A 25889-nucleotide genomic window follows, 5' to 3' on the forward strand; every position below is an offset into this window, starting at 1 on the left:
GGGACTTAGAATGCCATGCAGGCAGTGACCTGGGTGAACAGTGGTCTCCGGGGACCTGATTAGACCAATTATCCCGTGGGCCTTGGAGCAAACAGTCTCAAGGACCAAACTAATATGTTTCACCATATGGTTTGGTGAGTCCATTTGAAACAGAGTAAAAAAAAGCAGGTTTGGGAGTGGAGAAATGGAATAGTAGGTGAGAATGGCGTATAGTCAAGTGCCTGCCCCCACATTACCTGAGTCCCAGTCACATAGTGCTCTCCTGCCCTGACTTTCCCCCATGTTGTGTCAAACCTTCCCTGATGCAGAGACTAGAGTGAAAGTTAGGTGAATAGGCCCAAACTATAGAAGGTACTTGGGTCTGTGGTACACACTTGTCCTCTCCAAGACGTAGAAAGGCACATATGCCTGACATAGCTGAGCATATCACTTAGCCTAAGCAACAGTTGTGACATTATCTGCATGTGGGTGTCGTCAGTGGATGTCTAGCATAAGACTTCATGACTATTGAACATCCTTTGTGACCATACAATCCGTTGACCCTTTCCACATTCAGCATACAGGTGCTGTAGTTTGTATGTGTGCGTGCTATGTCTCACGAGCTATTTCCGTACTTAATTTCACTTCTTGTTTCTCTGAGCTTTTTATAGCACACTCAGACTTTATTAACCAACACAGCAATCTACACCATGTGGTGAAAGATGGGGCTGGTGAGGTATGTGGGATTCAGTTAACAATGTTGTGTCTGGCAAGCTGTTGGGTTTTATTCTGTAAGTGGTAGGGCTGTACCCCAAGGGTATCAGCTCCATCCCCTTGGTGGCCACTCTGATAGAGGCCTTGGGAGCAATGGTATCAGCTGGAAAAAAGCAAGGGGCTGAGCAGCTGACTTGATGCTCAGGTTTCTAAAAGTTCTGTGTCCTGCAGCAAAGTTGAGTTAGATAAGGCCTTCCCTATGTTTCTTTGAGATGGTCACATTTAATATGTCATTCTTTCTGTAGGCTTTGTGGTTTATTCTGCATATTATGGGTTGGGACCACTTATCCAACTTCCCCTCTGGTCCGTGCATCTGGGAGAGACGAGGCAGAAGGACACTGTATAGGCAGGACTGGGATAATAGGGAACCACCACTTGTCCACACACTACCCTAATTTGCTTTTCCACCTCCTAGATTCTCCCTCCTGATCACTAGGAGCACTTGGAGAAATATCAATATTTATTGAAATTTCAAATCCCATTATTTCCAGAGAAAGTGCTCACCAGTTGAACCTGAGGCCTCACATATGCTCAGCAAGTACTCTACCACCCAGCTGTACCACCAGCTCCCAAAGAAGGCACCTTAGACATGGTGCAAATAGAAAACAAGTCTGTTGCTCAGTTCCTCGGACCTCTGTCTGTACCCTTGAGTGGAACATGCCCTCTGCAGAACCAGGAAATTTAGAGCTGTCACTCACTTACAGCTTCCTGTATTCCACACACTGTGCTAGGCCTCTTAAACTGGTTCATTCAGTCCACTCTCGAGAAAGCTTTGTGTAAGGCTTTATTTCCAGTTCACAGATGAGAAGACTAAGAACTGAGGAATAGGTGTTGTCTAGAAAACAAGGATAGAGCTGGGATCAAGCAGTGTCCATCACACTGGGATGCTGTTATGATTTGAATGTGAAGGACCCCACACAGGTTCGTATGTTTCAGTACTTAAGTACCCAGATGATAACACTATTCTGGGATGTTTTTGAGCCTGTAGAAGGCTGAGCCCAGTTTGAGGAAGTGACTATCTAGAGGGCAAAAGGGCTTGCTTCCAGATTCATCAAGATGTAAGCTAGCTGCACCACTACCCAGCCCTGACACTGTGCCACCACCCTGCTTTGAGGTGGGCTACCTAACTAAACCTTCTTCCCTTAAGTGACTCCTGCCACAGCAGTAAGAAAAATAACGACTACCAATGCAAGCCTGCTCTCGCCTCAGCAGTCAGCACACGCTGAATTCTGTTTCTTTAAGTACTCTTTGCCCTGGCAGCTCATTATGATAAGATTTTTCAAGCTTATCCTTTCAATAAGAGCATATGTTTATTTGTTTATTTATACACTCCCCTATTAACATCCTACCAGAAACACAAAAGGTCTAAGAGAGCTACTATCTGAAAGTAGAAACAACTACCAAGACACAGTCTTCAGTGTACAGTGAATAGAGGGCAATAGAAGGATGAAAGAAGAGCAAAAAAATCAAGTGAACACTGCATTTCACTCTGAGATTTTTCAGTAGTCAAATTAAAAAAGGGGGGAACACAATTGCACCCAGAAAACAAAATAACAACAAAACACAGCTTCAGAGTCCTTGCTTAAGCTCAAATATACTTCACCCTCTTGTCATTAAAGGGAGTCTGCTGTGGGTCAGCCTTCATCTAGCACTGCCTCATACAGTGGCCCAGAAGAAACCATTGATCTTAAGTTCACACACAGTTTAAACCCACAGCTCCATCTTCAGCTCCCCTTGTGACCTGAGTGACTGACTCTCATACCCTGGCAGCCCACAGAGGAGTGAGACCTAAGGACAGAGCCAGTTTTAGAAAGTCCTAGAAAAAGCCTTGGATAGGTCTTGCCTGGGACAGATTCCTACCCATGCAGTGATCACCATGGCCAGAGGGAAAGACTTCAATAAATCCAACTCAGGCTACCTGACAGGCCCCGAGGGCTCCTTTTTCTATTAGAGAGTTAAGAGTCCGTCTACCAAATAAATGCTCAAGGAGTAGCCAAAGTGAGGTCAAGAGCAGAGTGGCCTATGCTACAAAAGCTAAGGAGATGGAAGAGATATAAACTCCTGTGCTGCCCACCCACGCTGGCACGTAAGTTAGAAGTTCATGATGAGAGGCCTTACAAAGCCAGCTTCATCAGTAATAGCTTCTGAGAGCTATGAGAAGAGAGGTCTGGATAGGCCTGTGGCCAACTGCATTGATGGCTTTGTAGGCCAAGATTTTTTGTTGTTGTTGTTGTTGTTGTTGTTTCAAGACAGGGTTTCCCTGTGTAGCCTTGGCTGTCCTGGACTCGCTAGAAATTTTGTAATGACTGCTGGTACACAGCTGTCTTCCCAGCACTTGCAACAGAAGGACTTTATGAGCCTGGGCTACACATAGCAACACTGTTCCAAACTAGAAAGGAAAGAGAAAGAGAAGTGAAGAGGAAAAAAAACATATGGAGATGGAGGGGGGGGTGTCAGTCTAAATCAGCTATTGTTATGTCAAGGGGCTTAGTTCCTTGTGCTCGTCTCAATTTAGGACTGTCACTAAGGATTTACCTATTGATAGGATGTGGAGCCCGGTTGAGAGGTATCTCTTTAGAAAGGTTGCATGGTTCTTCCACTGAGCATCCCAGGGGGCATTACATCTGTGAGACCGCTTTGCCCACTTAGTCTCAAGAGCACAGAAGTGCCCGAGCCTTAGCCATATCCGAAAGACCATTCTGCTCTGCTGGAGGACAGGTTTTTTTTTTTCCCTCATGGTCTTTCTCTGAAAGTTGTACCCTTTGTGGACCCCAAGTTGACACGGCATTGCCAGCCAGCTTCCTGCACAGCAGGCCAGGCAGCTGCCTAGAGACACCTCAAGGCAGAAAAATAGCAGCTGGTTTCTTATTTTCTCTTCTCTTAGAACACTGGAATTTCCCTTAAATCCTGTCAAAAACCCCCCACCCCGTATTACATTTTGTTTTGTTTTGTTTTAACAGTGTCTTACTGTGTTGCCCTGGCTGGTCTAGAACTCACAAAGTAGACCAAGATGGCCTTCTGCCTCCCAAGTGCTGAGATTAAAGATGTGTACCACCACACCTGGCCCTATTTATTTATTTTTTAGTTGAGATATATTCACACAGCATAAATTCCCCCACTTTAAAAGCACAATTCAGTAGATTTCAGGATACCCATTATGTTGTACAGCTCACGCCAGCATCTACTTCTAAAATACTTCCATCACCCACCCCTGCCAAAAAAAGAGATGACGTACATATGAACAGTCAGTCCCACTGTGCCCACCCAACACCTGACATCCACCAGATTACTTCCTGCTACTGTGGTTCGCCGTTCTGTGCTTTCCTATAAATGGAGCCATAGTGTGCATGGCCTGTTTTACTTAGCATAATGCCTTCAAGGCTTGTCCACGTTGTAGCACAGATCCATTGCTTTATTTCTTTTCATGGCTGAGTAACATCCCACTGTACTTTTTTGTCCATTCATCTGCTGATGCTCATTTGTGAGTTTTTTCCATTCTGCTCTATTACGAACAATGCCACTGGAGACATAAATATGCACATTTTTATGTGGATAGAATTCTTGTGTGTTGGAAATCTGGAAGCACTTTTTTTTTTTTTTTTTTTTTTTTTTGAAGTTTGTATTTTTCTGATACTGTTGTGGGGGACAAGTGCTGCATAGTGAAGGATTTTTAGAATTTGAGGGAAAGGATTTACAGTTCTTTCTTGATGTTTTTCTTCTGAAGTTTCCAGGAAGACCATTCTTGATTGGGAGGTTGACAAGATGGCCTAGTGGTAGCCTCAAGCCCAGGCCTGGTGAAGAGACGCCACTGGCCCAAACAACCTTAGACATTCGTCTCCTCTTTCTCCTCCCTCAGTCCTCACTCTGGTCCAGTGCCACCTTATACTGTGATGATGTTGACATCTGCACACATGTCGCCTCTTCCCGCCTTCACCCTCTGCAGGTCTGATGCCTCCTTATATTGTGATGATGTTGACATTCGCTTCAGCAAAACCATGAATTCCTGCAAAGTGCTGCAGATCCGGTACGCCAGCGTGGAGCGGCTGCTGGAGCGCCTGACAGACCTTCGCTTCCTGAGTATAGACTTCCTCAATACCTTCCTGCACTCCTATCGGGTCTTCACCACCGCTGTGGTGGTCCTAGACAAGCTGATCACCATCTACAAGAAGCCCATCAGTGCCATTCCGGCCAGGTGCATGCACACTCCTTGCCATCAGTGTCTGCAAGAATCCCTGGACTCTGACACGATGGTTTAGTGGGCAGAGTCACCTACTACAAAGCCTGGAACCCACATGGTGGAAGGAGAGAGCCCACTCCTGCAAGTTGTCCTCTGACTTCCACATTCGCTCTATGACCCTAACATCCCCAGAAACACACACACACACACACACACACACACACACACACACACACACACACACACACACACTTAAATTTATTTAGACATTATATATAGAATTCCATCCAGGTACGTGCACCCCCCTCCCGAGCCCACACACTTCCACGACATTGAGGTCATTGGAAAAGAGGCTGTCCCAGAAGTGAGGATGTGATGGCACACATCATTCCCAGACCACAGAGGTAATACATTTGGAGGCCTCCCCCCTCCCCCGCAAAAGGAAAGTGGGCATGATGGTCCAAGCCTGGTGGTCCCAAAGCTCTGGATCTGTGAGTGGAAAGAGCAGAAACACAAGGGCATCCTTGGCTACGGAACCTGCTAGAGCTCTGATGGGAAGACTACATCCTCTAGGGGGGGAGGGGGTCACTCCGCTGTCCCTCCCTTCCTCGCAGCCCAGAGACCCTCAAGGCCTGGCCACCCATGCTGTTGCTCATTAAGCCCCCTTTAGCCCCCACCCCATGCACCTCAGTCAGGAAAGCCAAGGGATATCTACCTTTCTCCCCTCCCTACATCTCTTTTGGAAACGCTGGCATTGCAGGCGTGTGCCACCACGCCAAGCTGTCTTTCACACCTACATCACTGAAGCTCTCCAAGTGGCAAGCTAGGGCCCAGAAAGGCCAAGAGACTTCCCACAAAGCCCCTAGAAGACTGCAGCTGAGGTGGCCTTAAAAGCAGGCCTGGCCTCAGGATTGCTAAGGTGCTGCACTTCCACCCCTCCAAACCTGACGGACATGTAAACACCCCGCCCCCAGATGCCATGGGCAAAAACAATGGGTTTAGAGTCAGAGACATCAGATGAGTCACTAGGCCATCCCTGAGCTTTTCCACCCACAAGGCATCCTCTAGGACCACTGTAAGGACAAGGGCAGAGCGTGGAGGTGAGAGTAACCTCGTGGGTGGATGGAGGCTCTGCAGAGGCCTGCAGTCAGGAGCCGTAATACCTCAGGAAGAAGGCTGAGGTAGGAGCATCACATAGGACCACGCCCACCACCAGACACGTAGGTTCTGCAAACCTTCTAATCACAACCCTGTGCAGGGACGCCCACCCCACCCCCCCCCCCAGGCTTCAGGGATAATGCCCATAAAGGACACACTGTCACGCCATCAGGTACTCTGAGCCCTATAGGAAACAGGGCAAGTGGGCAAGTCTACACTAATGGCTCTTTCTCCCTCTTCCCTCCCCTCCCCACAGGTCATTGGAGCTCCTGTTTGCCAGCGGCCAGAACAACAAGCTTCTGTATGGAGAGCCCCCCAAGTCCCCCCGTGCCACGCGCAAGTTCTCCTCACCACCACCCTTGTCCATCAGCACATCGTCCCCAAGCCGCCGGCGGAAGCTGTCCCTCAACATCCCCATCATCACAGGAGGCAAGGCGCTGGACCTGGCAGCACTCAGCTGCAGCTCCAATGGCTTCACCAGCATGCACTCACCCATGTCTCCCTTCAGCAAGGCCACGCTGGACACCAGCAAGCTCTGTGTGACCAGCAGCTTCACCAGCAAGACTCCAGATGAGACCGATACGACCACAACCATGACTACAATGACGACCACAACCATTAGCACAACCACAACCCCTACCCCTACCCCAACACAGACCCCGACCCCGAACCCAACCCCAACCCAAACCCCAGTCCGGACCCCAACACAAACTCCAACCCCAGCTCCAACTCCAACTCCAGAGAATCCTGAGGAGCCCTCAGCCCTTAGCAAGCAAAGTGAGTGGACGCATGAACAGAACCATCCCGTTAGCACTTATCACTGTAAGGCTTGGCTGTACTGGCCCTGGAAGACCAGGATATAGGCAGTGCACACTGGTAGCCATGTGGAGGGGATAGGTTGCCAAGGTGAGGCCAGCAGAAAATCCCAGGATATGGCCAAACTCTAGATGAGTCTCAACTGAAGTTCTCGGATTTGTGCATTCCCTCTCCATCCCACAGTAGCATCCTGCATCCCTGTGCTCAGATCATCTTGTTGGCCCCTGCCCTTAGGAGTCACAGTCTAGCTTGGGGACCAGACCAAACACTGATGCATGTTACGTTTGAAAGGTGCTGAAAGGATGCAGAGGATAGGCTGGGGCCACTATCAGGAGAGCCAGAGAAGGCTTCATAATGGATCTTGTCAGCTTTAATGCTCACTAATAGAAAGGGAGAACATTCTAGACAAAAATAGTGCAACACAAAATGCTTAAGAATAAGGAAGGCATTGCATGCTCTAGGAACAGCTCAGCACACTGAAGCACCAAAGGTGGTGGCAGAGGACCAAGATCCTGCTGGGGCAACCAGTGCTTTCCTGACTACAGCCTCTCCTGATCATTCTAGAAGGATCCCAGTTGGTTGAGTTAGCTCAGATCAGCCCATATGCGAGGAACTACCAGCATAGTCTTGGTGTGTGTGTGTGTCTGTGTTTGTGTGTCTGTATGTATTTGTCTATATGTGTGTATCTGCATATGTGTAAGTGTGTAGGTCTGTGTATGTCTATGTGCCTATATGCATGTATGACTGTGTGCCCGTGTATATGCGCAGGTGTTTGTCTCTCTGTGTGTATATGTGTATGTCTCTATGTGTGTATGGGTGTGTGTGCCTGTCTGTGTGCATTTGTGTAGATGTGTGTGTGTGTGTGTGTGTGTGTGTGTGTGTGTGTGTGTGTGTATACTTGAGCTGATCACAAGCCCCAGGCTTTCAAAAGGGCACAGCTGGGAAGAAGAGAAGCCATCGAGGCATTCCCATGGTACAAATAGATGATATGTGTGGTTCACACAGCTGTAAGTCGGTAGCTAAGGTAACAGCTTGCCAGAGAAGCCAAGAACCATCCCATGTGTGTGATGTTTGGGATCATTAGGCAACAGTGTGAAGCTCAGAATTTTTTCCAGCACAAATCTGCAGTGAGATCCCATTGTTACCTTGTGGAATGTGGCCCTAGTCAGTCCTACAAAGCCACCTGGTACCAGAGTTCTTAATGAGTGACCCAGGGACCCTCAATCTATCTAACCCTGTGCTTCTGTGGGCTGGTTGGGTAGACTTTTCTAAAGAGACCTGTAGCTTCCAATGGGCTTTATAAACAGGCTCAAGTGTGCTCACCTTCTAGTTAGGGAAGCTGAGGCCAGGAAAGGTTACATCCTCCCCTGGCCCTCTGCCACTTCAAGGCTCAGGGAAGATGGCTCCATTGAGAAAGTGCTTGCCACAGGAGCATGAGGAGCTAAGTTCAATATTACCCACATTAAAATGCTAGGCTCAGAGGCACACCCCTATAATCCCAAGTGCTAAAAAGGCAGAGACATGAGGCTCAATCTGAATTGGTGAGCTCCAGGTTCAGTGAGACACACACACACACACACATTTTTTTAGCCAAAACACTGTACAAAGAATATGTAGGTCCTCACTTTCCCATGACTAGAAGACTAATATTTACTTCAGATCAGAAGCAAGAGATGGGCTCTAAAACAGGACTACCCTTGGCAAGTCAGACAGGCGTCTACCCAAGATATCTCATGAGAAACAAAAACAACTTGCTAGTCAGTGTGGTCCATTGCTCAGCCACATAAGTATCACCAGAAGCTTGTTAGAAATGCAAGCATTGAGGCTGGAAATGTAGCTCAGTTGATAAGAGTCTTTGCCTAGGCCCCATCTCTAACCCAGAAGCCATCTCCAATGGATAACTGGTGTTTTGTTTTGTTTTGTTTTGTTTTGTTTTGTTTTGTTTTGTTTTAACCAATTTTCTCCAACAGAGTCTCACTGAGTACACAAACCACACTTAAGGACAGGCCCCATGCCCAGCAGCTGATGGCCAATACAAAATGAATTCAATGGCATTTTTGGAGTTTTCGCTTGTCTCATAATGCTTTGTCTGGTCTTATATATTATGTTTTCCAGTTTTGTGTCTGTACGGCAGTTCTGTGTGTTCAAATGTATATGCCTCTGAGTCTGTGTATATTTCTTGTGGGGTTTTTTAATTTGGCTCTTTTTTCTGGGTTTTTTTTTTGTGAGGTTTCTGTTATTGTCGTTGTTTATATGTCTGTTTTCTAATGATATAGAGCAAGAAGGAGTGTGATGTGAGTGGGTGAGGAGGGTAGAAAGGTTGCAGAAGGAGATGGGGAAACCATAATCAGAATATATTGTATGAGAATGTATTTTCAATGAAAAAAAAAAAAAAATAGAGAGTGCTCACCTAGCACAAAGCCCTAGATTCAACCTGAACACTGTATACAATCTAGTATGACTGGTGCATGCCTGTAAATTATGTAATCCCAGAATTTAGAGGGCAGGTGCAAAAGAAGTCATCCTTAGCTACATAGACAGTTCAAGGCTAGCCTAGGCTCCATGAGATCCTATCTCAAAGAAAGAAAGAAAGAAAGAAAGAAAGAAAGAAAAGAAAGAAAGACGTTCGTGTTCCACATAGACAGGAGGTGTATGACAACCTGCCTTCACCCATTCCACTGAGGACTGAACCTAAAACCTTAGGTAGGCTAGACTAGGCAAGTACTCTGCCACTGGGCTATATCCCCAGGCCCCACAATCTGCATTCTAACAAAAACCTAGGTATTCCCATTAAGTTTTGGGAAGTCCTGGTAAAGAACAAGCCATCTTGGAGACCCACACCGTCCATGAGCACGTGAAAGGTTCTGATAGAGCCCATGGCAGCTAAGCTGCTGAACGGTCATCACCCGGGTACCAGACTCCTGTTACTCATTCTGTTTTGATAAATTCCAGATGTGAGTTTTCCCACCAATGGATAATTGAGGAGAGTGTGAGTCTTTCTCTTCCCCCAGGCTCTGAAGTCTCCGTGAAAGAAGAGTCTGATGTTGATCAGAACCAGAGCGACGATGGTGACACTGAGGCATCGCCAACCAAATCCCCATCAACACCAAAATCAGTCAAAACCAAAAACTCTTCAGGTACCATTCCCCAGTGTGGAGCTGCATGTGGGGCCCACGAGGGAAGAGAGCTGCAGGTCGGATCAAGGGAAGCACGCTGGTGTTGCCACTGTGTTTTATGGGGGATTCCTGGGGGCAGTGCCTATTCTATTTCGTAAACCCCAGGGATGGGAGGATGATGTTGTGGGATGTTAGCTGTAAGGTAAGGCGTGGTCTTCATCTTGTGAAGTCACTCCAACTTCAGGCAGGACTGCATTGTCTAATCAGTGACCCAGCACCTCGGCCTCTCACATGGAAGATCTCAAGTCAGAAATGTTCCCTGGAATCTCATGTTTCTGCCTGTGTGGTGGGCTCTCTCACCCTTTCAACATGCATGAAGGGAACCTAGGTTGTTCTTATCTTTAAATAAAAGCAAGGCTGGGGTGGAGCTCAGTGGTAGAGTACTTTCCTGACATACTTAAGGGTCTGTGTTCTACCCTACCATCACAGACTGGGGGGAAGTTCTAGAAGATAGGGGCTTTTCTGCTCACATTTCAGACCAACAATCCTGCAGGGGTTTTGAGCAGCCTACCTACTTTCTGGTCCTCATAAACACTACTGTGCCCACAAGAGGGCTCTGGGACACCTAATTGTGGGAGGGGACTCAGGGACCCTCAGGCACCAAGACAGTCTCCCTGCCTCCCAAAGAAGGAAACTTGCCATTCCCAACTTCTTCCTCCACATGCATGGGGCAGCCCATATCCCAGAATCCCCTGCTACCAGTGCCTGAGAAGAAACCCAGTAAGGAGCCAAGCTTCCCAGCTTTAGAGGAAAGGTACCCAAGCACTCTGCAGCCCTTGCCTAGTTTCTCAGACACAGAAGTAGATATCAAAAGAACCCATTTTCAGAAACAAGCGTTGAGACCCAGCTCTGAGCGATGCCCATAACCCCAGCACTTGAGACCTTTGAGAGTGCCTGGTGGTGGTGGCCCACGCCTTTAATACCAGCACTTGGGAGGCAGAGACAGGTGAATCTCTGTGAGTTCAAGGCCAGCCTGGTTTACACAGAGAGGGGGGATAGGGAGGGAGAGAGAGAGAGGGAGAGAGAGAGAGAGGGAGAGAGAGAGGAGAGATTTGAGAGCCTGCACCAAGGTAATGAGGCATGCCAAGCCAGCCTAGGCTACAGAGAGAGTTCAAGACAGGACAGCCTGGGCAACTTGCTGAGAGCTGTCTTCAACAAACAGGAAGTTAAGGGAAAGGGAGATGAAATGCTCCCTCAGAGAGGGAGAGATGAAGAGAGAGAGTTGGTCTCAGAAAGAAGGGGAAGACACATCTCAGAAAAAGAAGAGAAAGGAATGGAAGGGAAGGGAGTGGAAGGGAAGAGAGGAAGGGGAAACTGAAAAGGAAAGGACTGACTCAGAGTCTTTAAAGTGAGCCCATCTGTCTATCACAGCTCAAAGACTGCTCCTTCACTGTGACGGTATACGTTGCTTTCCAGACTCCTACAAAACGAGGCTAATGGGTTCTGGGGTTGCGCCTGTGGCTATTTGTCCACATTATTACCAACCATAGGTCCTGTGTTTATTTTGTGCTTTCTTCTGTGATCTTTTTCTATGCGCCTTTGGGTGTACCCTTACTGTCCAAAGGAGATTCCTGAGGCTCGAGAATTGAAGGAGAATTTCAAACCAGGCAGAATGACCTCAAGTCCCACCTTGCCCATAACCCTGTCGATATGAATTGTGCACGTCAGATTTTGAGTGGGTCGTGTGTCAGTTGCCAGTACACTGAAAGCACAGATGGTTCATCGTGCTTTTCTCAAGTTCGGCTAAGCCTAGCAAGGCCAAGAAGATAGTGTTGAGAGCCTCAGAGATAGAGAAAGAGAAAGGTGGCTCCCAGTCTTCTAAGCAGAAAGAGACTAGCTGAGCTTCCTGAGGTCCCTGACTAGGACCGGTGCAATGGTGCAGGCTTTCAAGTGTCTCACGTGTTGGGATTACAGGCATCACTCACAGGAATATTGTGGCACCACTCTTACAAGGAAAAGAGCTCCTCCCCACACACATGCACACACTACCCCTGGAACCTCTTTTCAGCCCTGGGCTTTTGAGGTTAGGATGTCCTCCGACTACTGAATATCTGCCAGCCTAAAGGACTGACTTCTCTCTCTCTCTTCTCTCTCTCTCTCTCTCTCTCTCTCTCTCTCTCTCTCTCTCTCTCTCTCTCTCTCTCTCCCTCTCTCCCTCTCCCTCTCCCTCTCTCCCTCTCCCTCCCCCTCCCCCTCCCCCTCTCCCTCTTCCTCCCCCTCCCTCTCCTCCCTCTCCCCCCTCCCCGCCCCCACAGAGTTCCCACTCTTTAACTACAACAATGGAGTCGTGATGACCTCATGTCGTGACCTGGACAGTAACCGCAGTGCCCTCTCAGCAGCCTCTGCCTTTGCCATAGCAACTGCGGGAGCCAATGAGGGCACCCCAAACAAGGAGAAGTATCGCAGGATGTCTTTGGCCAGCACAGGTGTGTGTGTGCATCTCTGCTTATGTGTACTCCTCTTCTCCATGGTCCTGAGGCAGCCACAGGCATGAAGTCTACCCTTCCTCAGGTGTTTGGTGCACATTGCAGATGCTACAGTGGGTCCTCCTACAGTGCCCCCTGGAGAGCTCCCTGCTCTAGCAAGCTATCCCTGTTGACTGGACCTGAAGCCTTGCTTTCCATTGTTTGCCCTGTTGGCTCTTCTTGTCATGGAGGCTGGGATGGAGCCCCTCTTTCTGCACACCCAGACCTGCAGTCAGGGCAACTCTGTTTAGGCTGCACCCTTCCTTCCTGCTTTTCACTAGCAAAGGGGTAAAGTCTTAGCTGTTTTGCTTGTCAACCCCTAGAAGGGCAATCTTAGCTTATCTAACACACACACACACACACACACACACACACACACACACACACACACATACACACACCTCGATTTACCCTCCCCTCCATCCAGTTTGAACTGCGACTATCCACTTCATCCCTTTCTTCCTGCAGGCCCCACCAGTGCTGTTCTGCCATCCTGGAGCCCCCTCCTCCCTAGCCAGTCCCCTTTGGTCCTTGGTCAAATTCTACTCACGGCAAAGAATGTCAATCGAGACAGCCCTCGGCACCCTTCCTCTCACCACCCGCTTCCACAGCAACGGTTCCACACCAAAGGTTAGACGTGGGGTCCCGGACAGTTCTGGTCTTGCGTGCCTTGTATAATCTTGTTGGAGGAAGCTTCCAGCACCTTCTAGGTGGAGCAAGTGTGGCAGAGGCTGGGTATTGAAGTACTGTATCCCCTGGGGCTTCATGACGTCTCACTTGGTCTGAATCCAGTTAAGTGTTTTCCTCCAAGGCCCTGCAGATGAACCATATTGACTAAGCAAGCTGTACTTCTTGTTCTTGGGGCTGGAGAGATGGCTCAAAGGTTAAGAGCACTGACTGCTCTTCCAGAGTCCTGAGTTCAATTCCCAGCAATCATGTGGGGGCTCACAACCATCTATAATAAGATCTGCTGCCCCTTCTGTCAGGCAGGCACACATGCAGGCAGAACATTGTATACATACTAAATAAATGTCTTAGAAAGAAAGAAAGAAAGAAAGAAAGAAAGAAAGAAAGAAAGAAGAAAGAGATAGAAAGGAAAGACAAAGAAAAGAAAGAAAGAAAGAAAGAAAGAAAGAAAGAAAGAAAAGCACTTCCTGTCCTTCTCTTCCTCCACCACTAGCATTGCCAGGGTTCCCCCCTGACCAGAGAAATGGCGACAAGGAGTTTGTGATCCGCAGAGCTGCCACCAACCGTGTGCTGAATGTGCTCCGCCACTGGGTCTCCAAGCATTCTCAGGTGGGTGGGCTCTGCTCCAGAGCAATTGCCTCCCAGTGGTAACAGACAGTGGGTCGCCAGGAGGATGGGAACTCCATTTTCCCAGAAGGACCTGCCTAAATTACCCAGGGAAGAGCCGGGCGTGGTGGCGCATGCCTTTAATCCCAGCACTCGGGAGGCAGAGGCAGGCGGATCGCTGTGAGTTCGAGGACAGCCTGGTCTACAAAGTGAGTCCAGGATGGCCAAGGCTACACAGAGAAAACCCTGTCTCAAAAAAAACAAAAAAAAAAAAAAAAAAAAAAAAAAGAAATTACCCAGGGAAGATAAGCAAGGACAGTCAAGAAGACAAAGGGGCTCTGTTTGGCCACTTGTCTCCGGGTAGAGGACAGGTAGGCTTGGGCCTCCCTGAATGGTGGGTACAAGAGCTGAGGGGTGGCCTTGGTCTTGTCTCAGGGCCCTGTGCCTAGGAGGCTTGAGGCCCCACTTGTGGCCTTGCAGGAGGTCGTGACAAGATCAGGAAAGCAGGGGAGCCACCGTGGGCAGAGACAAAAACTCCCTCCTTCAGGCTAACCCCAGCGTACGGCGGGGAAGTTTGGTAATTATAGCCAGAGCCACTCATCCATCCTCCCACAGGACTTTGAAAGTAACAGTAAGCTCAAAAGCAAGGTGATCAGCTTCCTGGAGGAGGTCATGCATGACCCAGAGCTTCTGACACAGGAGCGGAAGGCAGCAGCCAACGTCATCCGGTAAGAACAGCTTAGGATGACAGGGCCGAACCCTGTTCCTCCATAGTAGCCAGCCTGGGCAGGAGGTGTATCGGGGTAAATGTAATCCCCCAGACAACTCAGGGCCCAGGTACCTAACCCTATACCCAAGCTTGGGGTGGGAGCTCTATGTACTTAACTCTCTTGTCTCCTCACCCCTCAAGACTCACTCTAGTTAGCTTGACCACATTCCCCCCCCCTTACTTCTCTCTCATCACAGTCCCATCTGGGGCTCTTAGGCTTCCATTCTACTGTGTCACCTTATCTCTGATCAAGCCACACCTGAGGGGCATCCCAGCTAGAAACATCTACTGTCCACTCTGGTCCTCCCAGTCTGCCAATACTTCACCGTGTGTACCCTGTCATTCCATGTGCACACAGAAGTGCCTGCCACAGGCCCTGGCCTGACCTCAGAGGTCCCTGACTACGCCTCTCTGGGTCCAGGCATATGCATACACAATGTAGGAATCTCAGGCTAATGGAGGGCCCTTTCTCAGACAGAGGGATCAGGAATAAGTTGGTAAAGCAGAGGGGGATGAGGGGCAGGAGCAGAGAGAGGCAGTGCCTCTCAGTAAGGGCAGGAGGTGTGGAAGACAGGCTACATAGGGGAGCTCTACCAGAGAGGTGTGCTGGGACTCATGTGCTTTCTTCTCCCTAGGACTCTGACCCAGGAGGACCCAGGTGACAATCAGATCACACTGGAAGAGATCACACAGATGGTGAGCAGGATGCCCATCTCACTTGATCACCAAGGCAACAGCCTCCACACCCTCATTGCTCCATGACCCTCTGACCGATCAGGGTCGTCACCTGAATCCATTTCCTGTGGCTTTGTGACTAAGTGCCACAAACTAAGCAGTGTGTTCCTCACCCATGTCCTGTGTATGCCAGGTTGTACACCCACCCCACCACTGGGATCTCTAGAAGAGGACCCTTCTTTGCGTCTGCCAGCTGCTGGTAGCCCAGTATGTCTTCAGCTCCTGGCCGTATCACTCCAGTTCATGGGTCCATGGTCCCGGAGCCATTTGCTCTTGTGTCCTTCTGTTGTCTTCCTTCTCAGTGTATGTCTGTGTACCCTGTATCCATATTTCCTGTCTTCCAGGACATCAGTCATGTTGACCCACCCTACTGGCCTCATTGTAAATTCACTACATTGGGAAAGATCCAAGGTACTAGGAAATTGCTCCTTTATTGAGAGCAAATTCAAACTAGTAACACTTTTCTTCATCCACTGTGCATCCTCGTCTCCCTTATCCCCATCCCCACCCCACCCCCCTTGCTCTGTCACACTTCTTAACAAGGATCCTCTGATGGATGCCTATGTGCTGGACCACATTCAGATTCTGAAGGACTCGAGATCCTCTTGTCAGGGATGCTGCACGTTTGCATCATTATTCCATTTTACAAATGAGGCAACTGAGGCACAGAGATCTAAAATCACTCACTCAGAGGTGTGAGTGGGAAGCAGTAGGCGTGCTCACACTCGGGTGCAGCTGACCCCAGAGAAAAACTCAACCGCTATGCCACACCACCTCATCCTGAGGAGTCACGGTGTGCTCACTGAACCTGCCCTGAAATGACAAGAGCTGTGGGAGAGCTGTGCTCTCCAGGAAACAGCATGAGCTAGGGGCCCGTGTTCCATGTGCCCTAAGGGAACAATGACCTCGCCTACTGCCACCACTTGACTAGAACACTTAGAATGCCTTTGTGAATCGTGCCAAAGCTCCTGACCACTGAGTTATGACGGTTGGAGAGGCTCAAGACAGACTCACTGTAACCTTTCCCAGAAGTGGACTCAGTGTCACCCCAGCTCAGCTCCAGGCTAGTCAGTGACCACTAGTGTGTTAGCAGCATCCAGTGTAATGACCTGGGGCTCTGGACTCTGGCTCCTCTCCCCTCTCTTCACTCACCATCCATGAAGCACAGTACCCTGCCCACATTCTGTCCCTGTATGGCTGGTGCTCCCTGGAGCCCACACAGCTCCCCCCCCCACCCACCCCCACCTCCACCAAGGCAGGGAAGATGGTAGCATCCAGACACTACTCGTTGCAGACTGATTCTCTGGGTCCAGGATGCTGAAATAGCCTTCCCCACCACGTCCACAGTACAGAATGCCAAGTGCTCCTGTTTGCCAACAGGGCCGGGCTGGAATGTATATACTTGATGAGTACAAGGACCCATTCCTTTTGTAAGTGTCCTGGGCTCTTCTAGAACAAAAGGTCATTGAACCCATTTCTGCCCACCTCAATCCCTAACAGGTAGCTCAAAGCCTTTGAATGACAGGTCCAGCTTAACAGAGGCCAGTGGCCGCAAGGGGCAGGAGAAAGCGGGCTTGCTACATTATTTCTCACAAGCCTTCTGGAAGGTGACAGAACTTCTCACTCTGACTTCTGCTTCCAAAGCCACTTCATCCCTGGGCAAAAGTCAAAAGCAAGGAGATAGCTACCTGTACCTATAAAGTGCGTAGAGCCACTGGGCCACTGAGCCACTGAGCCACTGAGCCACTGGGCCACTGGGCCACCTCCCAGCCTGGCCTCCTGGATTCCTCTGTGAGCCTCACCCTCCAAGACTCAGCCCTGAAACATCTGCAAAGGACCCTCAGGAGTGACTGTAGCTGAGCTGTCTGCCTTCAAAGGGTCCATTCCCCAAGAACACACAGGGGAAATGCCACCACAGGGGGCTTGCCCTACAACCCAGCCACTCAAAGCCCTTCCTGCCCCTGTGCCCACATCCCCTTTGCCTGCCTAAGAACTCATCCTCCCCAAAGACATTGTGCCCCCACACCCACACTCCTGCACCTGGCCTTCTGTCCTCTGCCTTGGTGACTCTGCCAGGAAACATCCATGACTGATCTGCTACCGCACAGAACCAGTTGTCCCATGGGGTCCCCGCTGTGTGAACCCACTGAGCCTGGACTGTGTCTGCACATCTGCCTGTCGCACATGTCTGCCACGAGCCTGGCCATACAGACCTCACCGATTGCAGAAGAAATGGTGGGGGCAGGGAGGGCAGCAGCAGAACACTCAGCCTCAAGGAATGCCATGTTCCTGGGAGGGGGTGGACCCCACTTCTCTTTGGATCTGTGCAGATGGACCACTTGGGCACTCAGCCAGCTGTCTGGGTGAGGTAGACAGATCCTGTGTGGTTGGCAGGCCCATCTAACTTATAGGCCTTCCCTCTACTCTTGTATGACCCAGCTGGCTCCAAGGTGCAAGAAACTTTCAATATGACTCACCCCTCAGTGAACACAGGCTCCTCCCACCACCAGCACAGCCGTTCTCTCCTCTCCCCACCACCTCTAGCTCCCATATCCAGCAGGCCTAAGGCTTTCCTGCACTCCTGAGCACATCTGCCTCCCTATGTCCACTGTCATCTAACTCCTGCGATGTGGACCCCTGTCCCTGGCTAATGTTCCCCTAACGGTGTTTCCTGGTCAAGGAGACCCAAGTGACAGATAATCTTAAAGGTAGTATCCACCAATGAGGCTCATAAGTCAGAGACATGGTAGCTGAGGACTGAACCAAACAGCCGTCTTCTGCTCACAAGACAGGAACCCTGCCGCTGGCAGGAATCACACCCAGAAACCCACACCCACTAATGAGTCTCAAAGAAAAATTGTGTTGAACCCACCCAGGACCAAAGCCCAGAGGAAGTGGTCCATCACAGCCTGGGTCAGATACCTGAGCTTGCATGCCAGCCAGCATATTGCCTTCTGAGAAGCTTGGGGGTCTTTGGCCTCCTTTCGACTTATGTAATGGTAGGTGGCCACCTCCTCCAGGGAGAGTCCTCTGGAAAGAGAACACACACACACACATACACGTGCGCAGAGGGTGCAGTGAGCTTCCTCATTGTTATTCCATTCACCCACCAAAACGAAGAGAAGAAGCCCCTCAGGGAAGTACCAAAAGCCCAGACCCATCACCTCCTGGGCCTGACTCTGACCTTGCCTTCTCAGGCAGAGGGCATGAAGGCTGAGCCGTTCGAGAACCACTCAGCCCTGGAGATAGCAGAGCAGCTGACCCTGCTGGATCACCTTGTCTTCAAGAAAATTCCTTATGAGTAAGTGGATACTGCTGCCGTCTTGTCTTCCTCCTCGGCATATCTCTGATTCTAGCTATGTGAACTCTCCAAAACTTGGAAAGAACTCTCCTCTCCTGCTGTTTCTTTACCTATCACCTGCAAGTGTAGCCCTACCCCCGCCCCATGCACACACTTTTCTAGAAGTGTCTCTCTCATTCAGAATCTTCTTTCTATGGGTGCAGAAAGAATCCATGTTTATTTGAACACAGGCATGTGTGTGTGTGTGTGTGTGTGTGTGTGTGTGTGTGTGTGTGTGTGGTTGTGTACTCATGAACACTAGGAAGAAATTTTGGAAATGGCTCCACTGCTGTCTGCCCTGCCCTGTCATTAGACACCCTAGTATTCCCTGTAATTACACAGTTTTATGTTTCTCTCTTCATCTAATAACCGACAGGCATCTGTGAACACTGTTCGTGTCCTTAGCAATGCATTCTAAGTTAAAAATGGTTTTCTGTTTTCAATCTGTTTTTAAAGCTGAACTAAACATCCTCCCAATTAAGGCATTTCTCTGAATTTCCAATAATTATCGCATAACAGCTTCCCAACATTGAGGTTACCGTGTGTGAGGCCACACATCATCAGGGCATTTTCTGCTTCTAGTTTGCCTTCTTCCGGGGCATGTTCGCCACCCCCACAGACATGAGCACAGCCTCCTCTGATGACAGGGTTGGCCTGGAGACCTATGAACCCCCAGGATGTGCAACAGTTCCACTCCTGCCTCCATCCCATAGCAACAGTAGGATGTATGTTCACAGGCATCATCTCCCCACAGCTGCACCAGCCCGTGGGACCTCACCCAAGCACCTTGACTGATCGATCACTTAGCAGCATGGGCAGTCCATGGCTTCCCCATTAGGTCCCCTGGGCCAAAACACACTGCTTGGAGCTAGTTTGCCATTCTTTTCTCCTCTTATGCCCCATCATTTTTGTTTAGCATTGGGAAATTAAACCCAGGGCCTTGTGCATGCTAGGTACATGCTCTACCCATCGCCCCCCCAAGCCCCTTTTGTAGCCATCTTTCTCCTCTATTCTCAAGACCAGCTTCCACAAAATAGCTACAATGTAGAAACAAAATCCATAGCAAAATCTGGTATGCCTCCACACTTTCACAGCAGGGCTCGGCCATCTCCTATCCCGTTTCCCTTCTGTCTCATGATGGCCTCCCATCTCACAGATGAGGAAAGTACCCCAAGACACAAAGCACCTGTCTGGAAGCACTCCCAATGAAACAGTACAGCACAGAGCTGGGCTTGGGTTCAAGGTTCCCTCCTCTCTGCGCTTCTGTGGAGGGCGGCTCCCCTACAAATGATTACCTCAAAAAAAACAAAGAAGTGACCCAACACTGAGTGAGCAAGGCAGAACTAATTACACCTGCTCCGGGTTGCCCTTTCCTCCCTGCAGGGAGTTCTTTGGACAGGGCTGGATGAAGGTGGAGAAGAATGAAAGGACGCCTTACATCATGAAAACCACCAAGCATTTCAACGACGTGAGTATGCGTGTGTGCGCACGGCCTTTCTGCCAGGCTTTCCATCTGCAGGACCACCAGAGAGGGCTGAGTGGAGGGCAGGCTGGAGCCATGCCACCTCCTGCACGCCCCGCCCCTAGCTGTGTAGCCAGGGCCAACTTGCTTCCCTTCAGTCTCAGTTTCTTCACCTGTTAACCAGATAACTGGGAGAGGGCCACGTGACGATCAGCTGGGACATTCATGCAGAGCCATCTGCCAGCAATGGATGCTGAGGAGCCTCCTCAGGCCTGTGGCCACCACAAAGAGCTCCTCCTCAGATTAGGGTCACAGCAGACCAGTAGCAAGAAGAATGGGAAGGAGGAAGGGCTGGGCAGAAAAGACCCAAAGCGTTCTTAATGTTTTTTATTTTCTTACCTCACCTCAGCCTTAGGAATAAGCAAAATGAGTCTGGAAATGGCAGACAACTTCCCTCGGATAAGAGCATTATCCAAACCCTTCTGACTTCCCAAAATGTTGTCTAGCAGTGCCATCTACCCTAGACATGATGGTGTGATGTCCTAGCCACACATTGCCTTCCGTGGTTGGTAAGATGGCTCCACATGTTAGCACTGAAGAGTCTAGAAGCCTCAGAGCCTCTGTTCACAAAGCTGGCTTGAGACAAGGGCTTGAGACCGCCCTGGACAGGATTGGGATAGCCTTGCACATCTTCACCTCCCAGTACTCCCTCCACCTTAGCTCTCCTGGAGAACGGTGAAGAGGGGCCAAAACACAAAAGCAGAAAAGTGAGCCTGTGAGTGTGAGAAAAAGGGGCTTGAGCTGACTCTGATTAGGGCACTAAGATCAGACTGGTGCATCACACTCACAGACACACACACACACACACACACGAATACTCACACATGGATACATGCACTCACACAAATGCACACACACGTGCACTCATGCAGTCACATATGCACCTACATGTGCACACATGCACGTGTATACACACACACACACATGCACATTGCACACACCCAGGCACGTAGGCATCAATGTTCCCAGAATCTCTCCCTAGAGAATTGGGAGCAGAACAAGCTTCCGAGTCTTCTGGGGAAGGCGTGTGGCTATGAGGGGTGCTTGAAAAGTTTTTTACTAAAAGTGGCCTCTAATATTTCCCATAACTGCCTAGCACTTGGCTCTGTGTGTATGGAAATCTCATATAAACCATGACACTGACTCTATAGAGGAAGAAACTGAAACTGAAAGAGATTAAAATGGCACTGATCCTATGACACAGTAGAAGAGTTCCCCCCTTTGAACCCACGTAGTCCTCTGGAAGTTGCCCTTGTGACTGTTTGGCACTTGGCATCTCTGTTCACACCCATTATTCTGTTCAGACACAGAATGTGTGCCTCTGTGGAATATCTTAATCTCTGACATGGCTCAACCTTCTATTATCTAGCCATTGGCCTCTAATGTCTTTGTCCCGTTGGTTGGCGCTTACTGGGGTCTCCAGCACTCAGACCAGACTTTGTTGGGACAGGCATGTAGCCAGGGTGCAAAACAGCAGGAGCCATCCAGCCTCAGCACTTGCACCCCAGTGCCTCAGTCACCCCAGCACTCTCCAGAACAACGTTCAATGGAGATGGAGACAGTGTGTCTTTTGTGGTGCAGTCTATGGCCAGGCAGTCAGGATAACTGACATGATGTGCCCCCCCCCCCAATCACAGAAGACTTTTTGCTTTTATTAGTTAAATTCAGAAAAAGCTTTTAATCTTCTCCTATGTAAGAGGGGATAAAGTTAGGGGAAAAAATCCCTTTCTATTCCTTGAATGCCAATAATTTTTATCATGAATGATGACTTTTACTTTTTTTCTTATTTATTTTTAATGTGTACGTGTGTGTGCCTGGGTATATTTATGTGTGCCACCTGCATGAAGATGCCCACAGAGGTCAGAGAGGGCATCAGATCCTCTAGATTTCTGTCAGCAATATGACATTGGTGCTGGGAACTGAACCCCAGCTCTCTGCCAGAGCTTCAGGAGCTTTTAACCATTGACTCATCTCTGCAAATCATAAATTGACTTTTATTCAGTGTTCTACAGCTACTAAAATGGTCATATGGTTCTTCCTTCCTTTAATCTATCGATATGGCAAATTTAAGAATTCATAGTTTTTCTAATCTTGAAAGATTCTGTGTCTTGAGTACAAACCCTCCTTAGCCATGGCAAATGAACAGCTGGGTGCCTGATTTTAAGTTTTTTTTTAAACGTTTTTATTCCAGTGTTTTCTTTTTTTAAGATTATTTATTTATTTATTTAATGTATATGAGTGCTCTGTCTGCATGTAGGTTTGCACACCAGAAGAGGGCATCAGATTCTAATGTAGACAGTTGTGAGCCACAATGTGGTTGCTGGGAATTGAACTCAGGACCTCTGGAAGGGCAGACTGTGCTCTTAACCACTGAGCCATCTCTGTAGCCCTATTCCATTGTTTTCTATATGGAAAGATATTTTAACTACTTCAACTTAATTAGTAGATAGAACACACACACACACACACTGTTTTGTTTGCTATCCCCCCCCCCTCAAAATGCAATCGTTTTCCTTAAGTACACACTAAAGTTCAGCATCCCAGGTGGCAAGATGTATCAGTGGGAAATCCTACTGCCGAGGCTGATAACCCAAGTTCCATATCTGAAACCCACCCGGTGGGAGGAGAAAACCAAACCCCTCAAGTTGTTCTCACATGCACTGCAGAAGACACAACCCACCCTCCTGCGTGCACACATACACACGAAAATAAACAAGTGAGAAAAAAAAAATTCAAGTTCAACATCCCTTCTTGGCATCCATGCCATAGCAACTGCTTTAGAGAAGGTTTCTCTTGCCTCTTTTTGTTTGTTTGTTTGTTTGTTTGTTTTATTTTGTTTTTCAAGACAGGGTTTCTCTTTGTAGCCTTGGCTGTCCTGGACTTGCTTTGTAGACCAGGCTGACCTTGAACTCACAGAGATCCACCTGCCTCTGTCTCCCCAGTGCTGGGATTAAAGGCATGGACCATGGACCATGTAGTTGCCTCTTTTTTTTTTTTTTTTTTTTTTTTTTGGTTTTTTCGAGACAGGGTTTCTCTGTGTAGCCTTGGCTGTCCTGGACTCACTTTGTAGACCAGGCTGGCCTCGAACTCACAGCGATCCGCCTGCCTCTGCCTCCTGAGTGCTGGGATTAAAGGCGCGCGCCACCACGCCCGGCGTAGTTGCCTCTTAACACCGTTTTTTTTTTTTTTTTTTTCAAAAATAAGTCTTTTTTTTAAACCTTTTAAATCAATTTTTACTAGCATACAGAGAAATGTATTTCATTGTGATGCTTTCATACATATGTATTTATGTATTATTATACTTTCTATTTTAAAATATTATAGATTTAAGGGCACCATGCAGGGAAGTGGCTGTTTCGTGACTCCCTAGCTCCTTGCAACTGCAGTTCCCTGATGTTCGGGTCCAGCTCCCACCCACTTAGCCACTCCAGTTCTAACTCACACGTGATTTGTTTGGGTGAATAGGGTTGTCGGTGGAGTGTGGGATTCCACGGAGATCTGGTCTCCTGCATATGTGAGACCAAGTCTGTGTCCTGCTCCAGAAGGGAACTTGATAGGAACTTCCCTCAGAACCAGGCTTTGTCGTGCTGTTTGTTCTTCCAGTGAGCTCTAGGACCACTCCACCAAGTGCCAAAGCAATGTCCACCAGATGCTGAGCTGGTTTACACTGACCTCCTGGGTGACCACTCCACCAAGTGCCAAAGCAATGTCCACCAGATGCTGAGCTGGTTTACACTGACCTCCTGGGTTAGTTATGAAAGCACGGTACTTACAGGACCATTTGGCGATATGATCTTTTCCCACATTACTCAAACCTTTTACATCCTTTGCTAACCTTTTTCTCCCATGCCACAACCTACGCTGTTCTTATTAACTTAGATTCCAAGGTAATTCACAGCCCTCTTGTTATTTGGGTGGTAAAACCTTTGTCATTACTTTGCTTGTTTGTTTTCATTTTATTTTACTGAGGTAAGACCTTAGTATGTCTCAGGCTGGACTCAAACTTGGGGTCCTCCTGCCTATACCTCCCAAGTCATGGGGGTAAAGGGTGCATGCCACCACACTCAGCTGCACTGTAATTTTAAATAGATCATCACTAATTCCTAGGAAAAATATCTCCTTTTTTATATTAAGCATTTGTTCTGATAGTTTTCCAGTTCACTGTTTGAAATAAGAAATTGTATCTGCAATAATAATTTATTATTATTTACAATATATATATTCCTTTTACTTTTTCCCTATCTTATTGCATTGGCTTAAAGATCAGTAACTTGATTGCTTCAGAAATTATCCGAAATGAGGACATCAATGCAAGGGTGAGCGCCATTGAGAAGTGGGTGGCTGTGGCCGACATTTGCCGCTGCCTACACAACTACAATGCCGTGCTAGAGATCACCTCCTCCATGAACCGCAGCGCAATCTTCCGACTCAAAAAGACATGGCTCAAAGTTTCTAAGCAGGTGCGGGCAGGAAGCTGGCACTGCTGCCAGATGGACCTGGGCTGGGATTGGGAGCGGGGAGACCAGGATCCGTGGGTGTGAACAAAGGACCGAGCTGAGGATCCACATTTCCAGGAAGATCGTGTCAGTTAGGAACAGATGTCAGGCCCCAGATGTGCAAGTGGACCTGTGGAACTTCAATTCCTAGGGCAAGTAAGAGCCCACAGTGGGAGCTGTGATGCAGTGGTTATTGGTACCAATACTCTCTCTCTTCTTCTTGGTTTGAAACAAGAGTAGTAACTTCATAAGGCTCCCAACCTTGGGAAGTTCTCTCCCAAGACTCCAAGTATCCAGTGGCTGCATCTGCCCACTGGATAACTGTAACCTACTGAATAACTGGTAACCTTAAGTCTAAATTTAATCTCTATTCATGTGGACCATGATTTCTGACAAAGCATAAGATGAATCTTATGGGGCGCTAGGGTCATGATGGGGTAGCCCATAAGGAGAGCTCCCTTCAACAAAGCACACTACGAGGCACACCAGTACTTCCATGGTGAACTCGGCGGGTGCCCCAAGCCTGGTTCACATGTCTGCAGAAAATAGACAAGCATCACCAAGGATAAGTAAGCCTCTAAAGGCACTTGTAACGTGACAGCGATATCTGTGGTCTTTCAGCTAAGAGGGCCTTTCAGGACCCAGCATCGCCAAGGAGCCTGTCCCGTCTGCAGCCCTCTAGACTTGCACTCTAGATCCCCTTCATTTTTCTCTTTGTCACCTGTTTCTCGTTATCTTCCTTGAGCCAGTAGCAGGTTGTGATCTTACCTACTAGCGGGCATCAGCTCCATAAATCTTCCTACTTAGATAAGCATCCAAACCAGAAAAGCTTTGGGATGTGCCCATCTTCTGTCCTTCCCTGTGCTCCAGGCACTCTAGTCCCTGATTAGACCTGAGCTGCAGAATCTATAGGACCATACGTCCTCACATCTCAGTGACACTGGGCCTCTTCCTTATTGGCACATTGGTCAGGGTTAGGGCCATGAGAGATGTCTTTACTCTTAGCTACTCCAAGGAAGAACAGAAGTTGAGGGTTTCAGGACAAATGGCCACACAAGCACATGCTGTCATAAACTGAAGTCAGGGCTTGAGGAAGACCCCTAAGTCCCAAGTCATCTGAGTCAGTATGGCTTGTCAGGTTTGGACTAGGTCTATAGGGAGCCCATTCCGGTTCTTACTCTTCCCTCCA

The 25889-nt window shown here is 48.6% G+C and overlaps 1 protein-coding gene across 2 annotated transcripts in view; it reads left to right on the forward strand.

Moving 5' to 3' along the window:
* The window catches only part of Rasgrf1 (Ras protein specific guanine nucleotide releasing factor 1), a 106477-nt gene that overhangs the window by 65977 nt on the left and 14611 nt on the right, over positions 1 to 25889 (forward strand). For both annotated transcript variants that reach the window (XM_051140231.1, XM_051140232.1), the window contains exons 14-24: positions 4697 to 4945; positions 6345 to 6865; positions 9916 to 10041; positions 12336 to 12506; positions 13014 to 13175; positions 13726 to 13841; positions 14454 to 14566; positions 15243 to 15303; positions 18540 to 18643; positions 20066 to 20150; positions 24467 to 24664. In XM_051140231.1, the coding sequence (XP_050996188.1) occupies positions 4697 to 4945; positions 6345 to 6865; positions 9916 to 10041; positions 12336 to 12506; positions 13014 to 13175; positions 13726 to 13841; positions 14454 to 14566; positions 15243 to 15303; positions 18540 to 18643; positions 20066 to 20150; positions 24467 to 24664 (1906 nt within the window). The remainder of the gene's footprint in view (positions 1 to 4696; positions 4946 to 6344; positions 6866 to 9915; positions 10042 to 12335; positions 12507 to 13013; positions 13176 to 13725; positions 13842 to 14453; positions 14567 to 15242; positions 15304 to 18539; positions 18644 to 20065; positions 20151 to 24466; positions 24665 to 25889) is intronic.

The sequence above is a fragment of the Acomys russatus genome, chromosome 32, assembly GCF_903995435.1.
Source record: "Acomys russatus chromosome 32, mAcoRus1.1, whole genome shotgun sequence".
Taxonomy (NCBI): domain Eukaryota; kingdom Metazoa; phylum Chordata; class Mammalia; order Rodentia; family Muridae; genus Acomys; species Acomys russatus.